The following is a 13,473-nucleotide window of genomic DNA, read 5'->3' on the forward strand; positions in this document are numbered from 1 at the left end:
GACAGAGTGGGGGGGCGGTAGAACAGGTGGATCTACTGGAATACTCTGCTGAGGGGAGCAGCAGGTGAACTAGGTGAGGTCTGCTGCGAGGTGGGTTAGCTCCCTGGCCGGGGATTGAACTTATTCCCCAGTGGCTGGCGATGGCTTGAGAGCACTGAGACTTTAACCCCTGTGCCACCAGGGAGGTCCTTGAAATTATTTTTTTTTAAATGAATTCAAGTATATCTCCTTACTCTTTCCCCTACTTTTTTTGAGGTATAAATGACATAGAGCACTGCATAAATTTAAGGTGTACAACATCATGTTTTGAGTTTCACATATTGTGAAAAGATCACAATAATAAGGTTAGTGAACATGCATCCACTCATATGAACAAAAATATAAAAAAAAATTTTTTTTTTTTCCCCCGCTGATGATGAGAACTCTCAGGACTTAACTCTCCTAACAACTTTTATATAGACTATGTGCAGTGCAGTTAACATGTTATATGTTACATCCCTAGAAGTCTGGATAACTAGAAGTCTGGATCTTTTTACTCTTTAATCCAATTCCCTGTGCCCCATCTCCTGTCTCTTGTAACTCTAAATCTGATCTCTTTTGTTTGGGTTTTTTTGCCTTTTTTTCTTTCTTTTTTCTTAGATTCCACATATAAATGAGATCATGTATAATTTGTCCTTCTCTGACTTATTTCACTTAACATAATGCCCTGAAGGTTCATCCACTTTATCTCAAATGACAGAATTTCCATCTTTTTTATGGCTGAATAATATTCCATTATATATATACAACTTCTTTATCCACTCATCCTTCAGTGGACACTTAGGTGGCAGCCATATCTTTACTATCTCAAACAATGCTATGAACATGAGGGTGCAGATAGTTCCTCTATATAGTATTTTTGTTTCCTTTGGATATATTTTCATAGGTGGAATTTGCTGTATTGTATGATAGTTCTTTTAAGTTTTTGAGAAAATCTCCATAATATTTTCTACAGTGACGTTACCAATTAATCATTTCACCAACAGCACACAAGTGTTTTCTTTTCTCCACATCCTCATCAGCATTTTTTATCTCTTCTCCTTGTGGGGATCACCATTCTAACAGGCATGAGGTAATCGCTCATTATTGTTTTGATCTGCATTTCCCAAATGATTACTGATATGAAATACATTTTCAGGTAATGATTGGTCTTTAGTGTATCTTGAAAAAATGTTTATTCAGGTTTTATGCCCAATTTTAATTGGATTATTTGGTGTCTTGCTATTGAGTTCTTTAAGTTGCTTATTTTCTTTGGATATGGCCCCCTTATGAGATATATGACATAGAGATGTTGTTTGTCATTCCCTAGGCTGTCCTTTCATTTTGTTGATTGTTTCCTTTGCTGGACAGGAGCATTTTGTTCAATGCAGTCCCATTTTTTTTCTTTCTATTTTGTAGCTTTAGGGGTATGTGTGTGTGTGTGTATATATATATATATACACACACATTGTCAAGACCAAAGTCAAGAATCTCTTTTCCTGTGTTTTCTTCTAGTAGTTTTTTTCTGTTATATTTGAAGACAATGTTGAGTTAATTTGGGTGAGAGCTATAAAGCAGGAATTAAAATTCAAATAATTTCTATACAGAGTTCTTGCATTTTTATCTTTCACTGGGTGCCATAAATTATGTAGCTGGACCTGCTATGACAAAAAAGTATAGGAATTTGATATGACATTATTAGTTGATATTCATTTATCAGATAGCCCAGTGGATCTATGTAAGCATTATTGGGGAGAATATATGAAGAATGAATCAATACTGTGTCAAAATGAAAAGAAAATGAGAGGTGTAATAGCTTTAAATTTTAATAAATAAAAACAAAGACAAAAAGAGAATTTAGTTCACCCCTTAATCACAACTTCCTCAAAATCAGAAGCTATTTGGATTAGAAAGGCAAGATGACTCTTTATCCATTTCAAATATTAGGAGTAGCTAAATTTTTCAATTTGTCATTCAGTGGAATATTTTATAGTAAGTCTTTTAAGTCTTTCCACTTGTTATTTATTTATTAGAGGTAGGAAACTCCCATTTCTAGGAACAAAAGAATTCTAATTTTGCTCTCTCTTCTCACAGGATCTACTATCTCAGTCTCTTAGGGAAAATAACCTTCCCTTCTAGCAGAGACATGAATGGGAGAGGAAAATGTAAGCCCTTAATTACTACAGATGTTACTTTATGGAATTTTTTATTCCAGGAGAGCTACAGAATGAAAAGCTTATGCCCCAGAGTCCCCTCCCTGTTCAATCTCTCTCTGGGTACTCATCTAGATAAAAGGCAGTTAAGAATCTAAAGATTGCTTGCAAGAGTCCTACAAATCAAATCCTTTCTCTTTGTCTTAAAATGACATGGAATTCTAAATGAAAATTAAAACTAGGGGTGTGTGTGTGTGTGCATTATATATTTTAGGGAATACAGACAATGCTAAGGAAGAGAATCAGGTGGCTAACCTACCATATCCACCTAAAATATTTTTGTTCTGCCTTGAAAGCCTCAAGACTTCACTTTTGGATTCTAAGAATGATCATCTTTTCTTAAGACTGCTTTGCAGCCAAATCAAATCGGATGGGGGCTGTTTCTATGAACACAGAGACAGCAGCATAGATTGTTCACTTTGGCTTCATTCAGATTTAACTAAGTGAATGTCTGCAGTGAGCCTTTAGAGACTCTCGTCTCTGAAAGAATAAATGCAATAAAAGTCTGTTTTCTGTAGCTGCTGGCACTTAGTGTCAAACCATGTTATGCTGCACCACCCAGCAGTGACAATTTCATTTTAATACACGGGACACATTTTAACACGGCAAAGCAGTCCCAGCAAAGACACCAACATAGATGCTGCCAAGGGGAAAGGCTCAGTGTTCCTTGTACTCTTCATGTGGCAACAGAACAAAAGTGAGCCCCGCAGAGCTGGGGGGCTGGGGGAGGACACTGCCTTTGAGGAGCCACCTTAGGAAGAATGTGCCCATTTTCTTCTAAAGTTTCACAATTAACCACTTTGAAATGCCAGCTCCAGCTATCTACAATCTGGCACACGCTTCAGTTGGAACTGACACGAGCATTATCAAGTGGGTCTGAAAAGGCGGTAAGCCAGACAAAGCTGCCTTTCCGGGTGCTTTTCTGCTGGGCCGCTGAATCACTGCAACTGAATGACCCCTCACACCGCTCAGAACAGCTCGTGTGCCAGGCCAACCATTCACCCGATGATACATTAATTAGGTTCTTACAAGGCTCCAATCATTGTGTAAAGCTTCAGGGTTTTCTGTTAGGTCTGATGTTTAAATATAAATACGCATTAAAGGTCCCTTTTGACATTCTATCTTGTCTCTGCGCCTAGGAACCTGGCTGCAGTCATTCGAAATGTACCACAGAATTGTGGTATTTTTTTACTTTTTTTTTTTTTTTCAACAGCTACTAAGAGGAGCTAGTTTCACAGCCAATACAATTCCCACAGGCAAATTACATCAGATGAGAGTCTAATCCAATATTAGTAAAATGTTTTGGATCAGACTTAACACATAGAAGTTTAAAAACATTTTGCAAAAAACATTTGCTGCCTACCTATCTCACCTCCACAGAGAACCTTTTGGTTTAGGATCTTAAAGCAATAAACATTATTTAACCATGTGTTTTAAACAAATTCACCCTGTCCTTTATTATGGTTAATTAGAGGTTTCCACTCTTGTGAAATGTTTGTGGTTTTGCAATCACAGGCTATGTACAAATTATTGGCAACTCCATGTTGCAAGCCAGTCCTCATTTCCGGTAAGATTTACGCAAAGGATCAACATTAAAAGGTTTTTCTAAGTACTGTAATGTGTACTCCTTCAGACATTTCAAAAACAAATTATATTATTTGCTTCTTAAAACACTGCAATGGGAGGACGGGTAGTGAGTCTCAGGAACAAAGATGGGTGAATGAAATGAACTTTCTTCGTAAGTTTTGAAATTTATTTTCCTCTTGCCTGGTGTTTGATATACTTAGGATAATACATGCCAAATAGTGAAACTCAGTGGCATCTCTGAGAAACTTAGAAATTTTGGAAATGTCTTGCTCAGCATTAAAAAAAATAAAACTAAGACATTCCTTTCAGGATGTGGAAATAGGAGCAGGATTTAACAAACGAAAAACCACAGCAGAGTTTCAGAATCACTCGTTTTCTGGAAATAGCCTCAGACATATAGTTATACATTGGCGAGATGAAGAAACAAATTCTAGGAGACTGCAGTTGGCTTCCTAGAAGGTGGGTTCCTCACCCCATTCCCACAGGTGTGTGGAGGTGCTCCCTACATCAACAAGAAATTCTCAGACACCAGCAGGGTGTTGGAGAACACAACTCAATTCTGACAAATTATATTAGCGCCAAGTAGCACCAGATCCCGCAGGTTAAGGACTCACTCAGCCAAGGCTGCCCTGCACTTCAGACACAGCCTGCAAGACCCAGGCAATTACCTGTGCTTCCGACGAACTGATCACAGATGGGAAGAGCCCATCATAAGCCCAGACAATCTCCTTCTGACAGAACATCAACCAGAGGTTCCACAATCCCTTCCTCAAGATCAATTAATTTGCTAAAATAGTACGCAGCACATTATATCAACAAGTTATAGGGTAGGAATCAAGAACTGAATGAAGAGAAACATAGGACACAGTCCAGAAATTGAACAAGGGAGTTTCTGTCATTGTGAGTGGAGTTTGGGGTCACAAAAGTCAGCATGTGGAAGGGATCATGTTCAACATGGATGGTCTCTGAAGGCTCTTCCTTTGGGGCTTTTATGGACTTCATTGTTCAGGCGTAATTGATAAAATCATTGACTATTGGCAACTGAATGCCACCTCTAGCTCCTCCCTCTCAGGAAAGCATGGGGTAAGGTTAAAAGTTCTGCCCTTCATTCATATCCGTTACCTTGGCCGCCAGACCCCATTCTCAGGTGTTTTCAAAAAGTTACCTGCAATAACACACCTAATTAAAAATAACAAGCTATTTAAATTTTTATGGCTCTGAAATTTACTGAGGAACTGAAAACAGGAGACCAGATATTATGACAAAATATACTTCCATTGCTCTATTGGCTCAGAAAATTCCATGATTAGGGGTCTGTGTACCAGGATGAAGACCAGAATATGTATGAATAATATATTTTGGTCATTTACATTGATTTAAATCACAACAACACACCAGTTAGTATATAAGCCTGGAATAAAACTTTGTGTCTTGATTCTTGATTAAGGTAGTTTATTTCGAAGAGATGGAATCCCATTGCTGGCCTCATATTATCCTTCCTCTCCCGATTACCTACACTAATCTACTTCAACTGGTTCTGAGAGCACATGTGGGCTGCTATCTCCATCCCAACCAGCTGACTTATCTGACAGCTTTTTATTTTAGTCACTGGGGGCGTGGTGAGGGCAAAGAGGAGTCTGACCACTTCTTCCTCATTCTGTGTCTCTTGGGACACTCTGTCTCTCTTCCAGGAGGAACACTGTCCCCTGTCTACAGCTCCTCCAGCTAGTCCCTCCTCTAAGTCTCTTGGTATCGCTGGGATCTAGGAGCACCCTGATACTCGTGTTCAGCTCTGAGGTTGATAAAAGCTTCCTTGTGTTGCTCATCTCTGGATATTTCAGCCTCCCTTTGTCAGTTCCCTTCATTCCGCCAAAATTTTATAAATACTTCTTCACTCTAGTCTCTTTCTGTTGAATCATTTGGGGTGAATTCTGCTTGCAGTCAGTACTCTGATGACTCTATCATAAATCCATCACCAATTGAGAAACAGTATTGCCCTGGAGGCTGTGTGTTTCAAGAAAAATGTATTGTGGGAACTGCATCTCTCACTTAAGACATGTATTTCTCTCCTAGATAATATTATCTATCGTGTCTCCTTTTTTCTCCTCTATGATAAAATGACTTTGCCTATGTTCTGATTTCTAAGTATGCCAAACTAGCTCCACCTTAGCTCTTCTACTCCCCTTTTTCCACACCCAGGTCACTCTTCTCCTTACCAGCCCCACCAAGAGACTCTCATGGGCTGTCTGTCTTATCATTTGCTTCTCAGTTTAAATGGTCCTCAGAGGGCTTTCCTGTCCCTGACTTCCAGTCTTTCATTCTGCCATCCCTCTGTCTCACCCGTCTGTTTATTTTTTTATTGCACTTATGCTATTTGATATTATTAGGCATTTTACTATTTGTTTGATTGTATACTTATTACTTATCCAGTGGCATGTCAGTTCATGAAAACAGGCATTTTTCTTTTGTGAACACCTCTGAAATATCACCTTTAAACAATCACTGACATTTTGGTATTTCTGAGATATATTTACTGGGCAAACTGAATGAATGGATACATTTTTATGTATCAGGAAATGTGGTTCAGAGAATTTAAGTAACTGGTCCAAGAACACAGATAGGAAGTGAAAATTAAAATGCAATTTAAGTTATTTCTAACTTGTAGCCACAGAGAGCGAATATATGGGTTGTTTCAACTCACAGAAAGAGGAGAGTAGTAAAGACACTAATAAAAGAGGCTCACTCTTATAGGCCAAGTGATACTTCCATCTTTCTTATTTATTGGGTGAAAGCAGACAATCTATCTAATCTATCTATTGTCCCCAAAGCTTCAGATGACTCAAAAGTCCCTGTTGTGGTTTATGCTAGAATAGCTACAAAGCAAACTGATCTTAGAGACCTTGAGGATTTTGGATGGTCACATTTCCAAATGTGGAGGGAACAAAGTTCCCCAATTTCAGTTTTACATGAATAAGTAATAGTTTTGAACTCTCCTCCCATTCCACAGAGGACAGTGTTTGGAATCCAGTCATTTCAATCTCATAATAATAAAACAATTTTCTCCTCTACATTAGTATAAAGGTATGCATAGAACAAGAGTTGAACTCAGGAGATCTCAGAATAATAGACCATTTGGTATAATTTAATCCTTTTGGTTAGTTGACTGGTTTGAGTTCTGAAAACCAAGTTTTCAAATATATGGGGAAACAAGCAGAGTTTGATCTTCTCTAGCTATGATCATGACTTTCTTCTGCATAAAGAAAGACAAAGAGGAAATGTGAAGAAAGAGATTAAATTACACTTATAACACACATATAAAACAAAAACAAAGATGAAGGAGCTGAAAGGTGGACCAGGAGTTTACTCTCTAGTGGATCACATCTGCTGGCAATTGAGAGTGGAATTAAAATTACAGAAAAGAATAACAGCCCTTACGCTCTTCAATCTCGGCAAACACAATTGTAACTTCTGTCTGTGCAAACACAGCTGTAGTTTGGAGATTGCTAATCACTAAGTTTATATTTCAGAGAGTTTCTTTTTTCACAGTTGATTTCCTGGTTCCATGAGGTTTAAGATAGTACTGGTAAAAAAAATTACCAAAATAGAAAAGGAGGAATTAAAACAAAGACGGAGTCACAAAATACATGATCAAAACACTTTCCAGAAAATAAAAATACATGTTGATAACTTTGATGGTCATTTTAAAATATCATATTTGCCTACAAATGCATCGCCATTTTCTTTATACTTTTTTAATTCTTGTACTTGATGTTTATTCTGGATCAGTCTTTGCCTAATTCAGGAAGGAGAAGAAAGGCTGTAAGAAGTTTTGGGCAGTAAATGGTGAATCAATAAAATTTCAAAGCTATTCAAAATCACTAAAAGAACAGATGAAATATAATTTTAGTCTATTTTTACTGATTTGTAAAATTCAGACTAATATCTGTCTGCCTAGATCCACAATTAAATTTTTTCCTTAATGAAAAGAAAGAACTGAAATTATTTATTTGAAAACCTGCTCATTCTCTAGGCAGAGGAGGGATACAGGGCTGCCCATATGTTAAAAGTCATTCAAACAAAACTCCATGAGAATCAAATTAAGAGTAGTGCAGAGGGGCGAAAACTACCAGAGAACACAAAGGTCTCTGTGCTGAGCAGACTCTCACGCTCCTTAGCTCACCAGGGGACAGTAAATGCATTTCTTAAAGAGGTTCTGTGTTCCCAGATGTTGAAGCTGGATTAATTGTGAATGCTTACCCCCATCCCTTTTCTACTCTGGGTCATTCTTTACCAGCTTCTCATAACACTCCTTCAATGTGATTTTTGTTAGACAAACGATATCATGTTTCTGGGAGTGGGAAATGGATAACATGAACACAGTCATGTCCCTCCAGACTGGGGCTGATTTACGCTCTGATCCTCACCCTTGAAGGCAAGGTAGTCTGCTGGCACCCGCTAGCTCTGCAGTAGTGGGGCTGACTCTCCACTGTCAGCATTCCCACCAGAAACTTCTGTTTTCAGAGATTTACAACTTGGCTATAAAATGCTGCCCTGGGGTAGGGATGGGGGTGGATCTTACAAAATTGTTTTAAGTTACAAAAGAGGGAAAAAAAAACATATAAAAATAAAATAAAATGCCTGTAATTTCATACACTAGTGCTGTTGGAACTTTGTAAAGCTTGTAATTGTGCTGTCTGTGCACCTACCGGTATTCAAATCAATGCTTTGAAGTTCAGTGTTTTTAATATAAAATGAAGATACTACTTATTTTTAAAGATTAGTTTGTTTATTCATACAAGAACTGATGTGCAGGCCAGAGGTCGGGGGGGGGGAGGGGGTGAGAGGATTCACCAGAGACAGAGTGGGAGCAGAACAGGCGGATCTACTGAAATACACTGCTGAGGAGAGCAGCAGGTAAGACAGGAGAGATCTGCTGCACCATGTGGGTTAGTTCCCTGGCTGGGGATAGAACTCATTTTGTAGTGGCTGGCCATAGCTTGATAGTGCTATGTCTTTAACCACTGTGCCACCAGGGAGGCCCACTACCTTTACTTTGAAGATATGGTTATCAAAGAAAATCAATGTATACCTTGCAGGTCAAGTAATAATGAAGAGCTTTCTTTCTAGTGGAAGGAATTTTAGATCTCTTGCACGTGACTCAAGGTCCACATCTGGTGGAGAGAAGTGACCGACAGTAGTATTCAAAGTGAGGCTTGCTGAATAAATTACTCAGGTTTTGTGAATTGAGATAGTCATAAATCTCAGCATATGTGTACTTTTCTAGGTTGTACAGGCTAAAAATTATAGACTGGCTATTCTCCCAATGGAACAAGTATTTTATTTTTTTTTTTTAATAATACCTATGACACTGAAATTTTAGAGGAAGAAATAATATACAAATCAATATTAGTTGCAATAATGCTACTGTAGTTTTCTCAAATATTCTAGGACATCCATTTCAGAATTAGCATACTATCATTAAATGCTTTTTCCTGCATCTCATTCTAGTCCAAAACCAAACAACAAACCAAACAAAACACGAAGTGTTTCATTAATTGATCACCAAAAATTTACTGAAGGTTAGTTATGTGTAAGACAACACTCTAGGTGCTGGGATAGATGTGAAGAAGAAGGAGGTATGTTTCACCTTTGAGGAAGGACGGAGACAAACAATTAACCCAGGGATGCCGAAGCTATCATCCTGAAAACCAGACTTTTAGGGCCTCTGCTCATGGCATCCACTGCAAGTAATCCACTCACTGTTAACATTAACTTTGTATTGAAAGAGTTGAGAAAATAGTGACACATATTATCTCTATCTTGTGCTTCAGAGGAAACTGAATGAAAAAAGAGGATAATGTGTTAAAAAGAGGAAAACTTGTACAAGCTTTAATTTGTACATGATCAAGTTAGCAAAGGCAATAGTCATAGTTGTTTGAGCAAATGCAGAGCAAATGTTAAAATGTGAGGAAGTCAGAATTTGGGCAGAGCTACTTACATATGGAATAGCTAAAATTACTTTCTCACTCCATTAAATTAGGCAAATCACGTGGGATCCTATTCCCTGGAATTTCAGGTCTGAGATACATGGAAGATGAAATACTTATCCCATGTCAGTTTCTTGGCTTCTTATAAAAGAAAGTCAGATTCATATTTTCTTTTGATTTCTTACGCATAAGAAATCATTGGCTTGACTTGAACCTATGTTTTACTCTTCAATCCACATGCCACTTTCTGAAATTGGAAAATACATGATTTAGAGTACAGAGACCTAAGTTTCAGTATTGGAATGTGCCTGCTAATTCATATTCAAAACTCCATGTTTTAAAAGACCATTGCTTGGAGCTTAGTCATTCTTGAACTGTACAGAAAGGCATCTATACAATCTCCTACCCATATATAAATCTACTCAACCATAAAAAATGAGATTTGACTTAAGGAAATGTATAATCCAGTGGATAAAGGCAAAATTAAATAGTAAATGCATTATGATTTTGATAAATTTTATAAAAATATTTTTGATATGAGCCGCAGTAAGACCACCTAACTTTGTCTGAAGGTTGGAATTGGAGTTTAGTGAAAGCTTCTTTGTAAAAAGGATGTTTAAACCAATATCTAGGGATGACTAGGAAGAAGAGAAAGAAAGTCTCATGGAAAGTTGTAAGAGTCATGAAGGGCAGCTGTGCCCAGGAGTTGAGACAGGAATAGAGATAGCAAGGAAAGTGAGGCGTATTAGAGACAATGAGGTCAGGGACACTGCTGGGGAGGTCAAGGTCAGTAAGTGCCAGCACTCAGGCCATGCAGAAGTGATGTAAGCAGACATGATAGGATTTACATTTCCAAAGAACCACTTGCAACTTCTGTATGTAAAATGTGTTGAAAGAGGGAGACACTATACTCAGAGCAGGCATAGAACAATAGTCAAAAATTCTTGGGCCTCCCCGGTGGCGCAGCAGTTGAGCGCTGGGTTGCGAAGTTGCCAGCAGCCTCTGTGGTACCAGTTCGATCCCCGGCTGCTCCCCGGCCACCGGGTCCCACATGGCGCGCAGACCTCTCCTGCCGCCCGCTGCTCCCCTCAGCAGTGTACTTCGGTCCTCTGCCTGCTCTGCTCCCCGCTCTGGCTCTGGTGAATTCTCTCACCCTCCCGCGCTTCTGACTGTACCCAGTGCTTGTATGTATAAACAAACAAACAAACAAATAAATAAATAAATAAATCTTTAAAAAAAAATTCTCTTCCTTCTTCAATTCTTAAAGAGAAACACCTTTGTAGGATTCCCTCTTTCATGATGCCATATGCCATGAGTTAAGTTCTGCCTCTTACAGTTTGCAGTATTTGGTGCTGCACTTAAAACCAATACGCTTCACGTTAAGCAAACTCAAAGTATATAGAGAAGTTCAAAGAGAGAGGAGTGAGTGGCCCAGTCTATGTGTTATGGGTCGAATGGTATCTCCCCCAAATTTACATTTCCAAGTAAATGAAGTACTCATCACCAGTAACTGAGAATGTGACCATCTTTGATACTAAAACTTTAAGGAAGTAATCCAATTAAAATAACATTCAATGGGTGGGCCCTTTGAATAATCTACCTAATACAGAGGACATTAGGACACAGACAAGGCAGAAGACAAGGAGAAACCAAAGCTACTGACACCACGATCTTCCACTACCAGTCTCTAGCTTGTGATAAGATACATATCCAGGGTTTCAGTTACCCGCTTTGCTATAATCTGTTATGCTTGCCCTGGCAAAATAAAATATTTTGTGCCCCAAACTCTTTGTTTAAAAAAAAATCATCATAGATTGTCTTAGAAAATGCTTTTCTATTGATCAATTTGAAAGATGTTCACTTCTCAGCAGGAGTATAAATGCAGGGGAAGTACTTTGTTAGAGAGAGCATTGAGGGTGGGGGCTGGAGGTGGTTGAAGACACAAAGGCAAGTATCCACTGTGTGAACTGAAGCATGGCAGTCATTTCAGTGAACTCCCCTCCTGGTCAGACTTCTGAGAGCAGGCTGCACGCTATCCAAGAATGGCAGTGTTGGCAAAATTCTGAGATCCAGGTAGTGTGATGAGCTCTGCCTTGACCATGGAAATCAAACATTAGCAATCTTCTGAGTACCTGAATGCCTCATGCATGCATACTGATCAGGGAAAGGTTCTTCATTCTGCTATTTCTCTTCAAATCATCAAGCATGGGTCTGACACAAGGCTACCAATCTGCTATGTGTGGAACATTGTAAGAAAGTGGTCCATGACCTCTAGGATATTACAGAGCAGCTAACATTCACATTACAATTTGTTATCTTTCAAAGTAGGTGAACAGAAGATGGTGTGGGATGGTTTTCCAGAGGATGGAAGGAGTCCTCATTGGCGCACGAGCTTGTCCATGATAGGTGAATTTCCAGCTGACACTGATACTCATCTGTTCAGGCATGTTAAGTCAGCTGGAGACACATAAATGCATCCGGCCGGCCATGGAGAAAAGCCTTGAATTTTCTTCTCTGTCACTGAGCAGTTTCTTTGTCTCTGTGGTTTCTTTAGCTTTGTTTTTCATGAAAGCACAGCAGGTACAACTATTTTAACTCCACTCCTGGCTGCGTTCCTCTTTTGTAAACATTCTCTTAAAGTTAAAATGAAAACTACCCTTCATTTTCTGACAATGGATAAAAGCACAATTTTCCTTTTTCTGTTCTGAGTAAAACATCCGAAAACGCACAGCTAGAGCCTCTTATATGCAAATACCCCCTTGACCTCCAGTTATATTTCTGGATTCCTTGGGATTTCCCAACATTTCCAGCTTCTCCAAATTTTCCTCTCTTCTTCCTACTATCTTGTTCTTTGGAAAATCATTGCAAAAATATTGGGATGTTTTATTCACCACATGGGCTCTTTGGGATGTGGGGCATTTGTTATCCCTGGCAGAAACTGGCAGAACCTGATTTGGTTGATCTACAGGTGCAGAAAGGACTGAGAACTGGTCTGTCTATGCATATCATTATGACCCAACACACATATAAATGTTACCCGTATATATTTTAGTAAGCATATCATAGTCATAATTACATCGGGATTCTTTTGGCTGGAAGGAAAGATACAGATAATGAGTTCAATATGCTACTTCTTTGTTTGTTTTGAATATTCTGTTGCTTTGAGCCCCACTGCCACAAAGACATTAGAATTAATATGACAAGATAAAGAAAGGCAAACGAGTGTTTTACCTGGCAAAGCCAACACCTCTGCTGACGCCATTGGCGTCTCTTAGTATTCTTGTGGAAATGACATGTCCGAAGGGTTTCAGCATATTCTCAAGTTCCTGTTCATCCATAGAAATGGGGAGATTCGAGATGTATAGGTTTGTTGGATCTTGCTCTTGTTGCTAAAGGAAAGGAAGAAACAAATGCTGTGAGTTTCGAATACTGAGACACTTACGACAAAATGGATAAACTTTTACTTGAGATGCAATCTAGATTCCAATCTCTTGGAAGATCTTTCTCTCTTGAACATTCTTTCACAAAAGGCATTTCTTCTTTTCCCAGAATTCACTTCTTGCACAAAATGATTCTCATAGAAATAATGTCATCCATCGAAATCAAACTCTCTGGCCCTCTTTCCTCAGCGAGAACTAATAAACAGTTACTGCAATTGAACTAAGGTA

General features: G+C 38.7%; 1 protein-coding gene across 6 annotated transcripts in view; it reads right to left on the reverse strand.

The window, feature by feature from the left end:
- The window catches only part of RBMS3 (RNA binding motif single stranded interacting protein 3), a gene marked incomplete at both ends in the record, with an annotated part of 625,037 nt that overhangs the window by 209,754 nt on the left and 401,810 nt on the right, over nucleotides 1-13,473 (reverse strand). For all 6 annotated transcript variants that reach the window (XM_084247514.1, XM_084247510.1, XM_084247513.1 and 3 more), the window contains one exon: nucleotides 13,037-13,194. In XM_084247514.1, coding sequence (XP_084103640.1) covers nucleotides 13,037-13,194 — 158 coding nt within the window. The remainder of the gene's footprint in view (nucleotides 1-13,036; nucleotides 13,195-13,473) is intronic.

The sequence above is a fragment of the Talpa europaea genome, assembly GCF_964194135.1.
Source record: "Talpa europaea genome assembly, chromosome: 11".
Taxonomy (NCBI): Eukaryota; Metazoa; Chordata; class Mammalia; order Eulipotyphla; family Talpidae; genus Talpa; species Talpa europaea.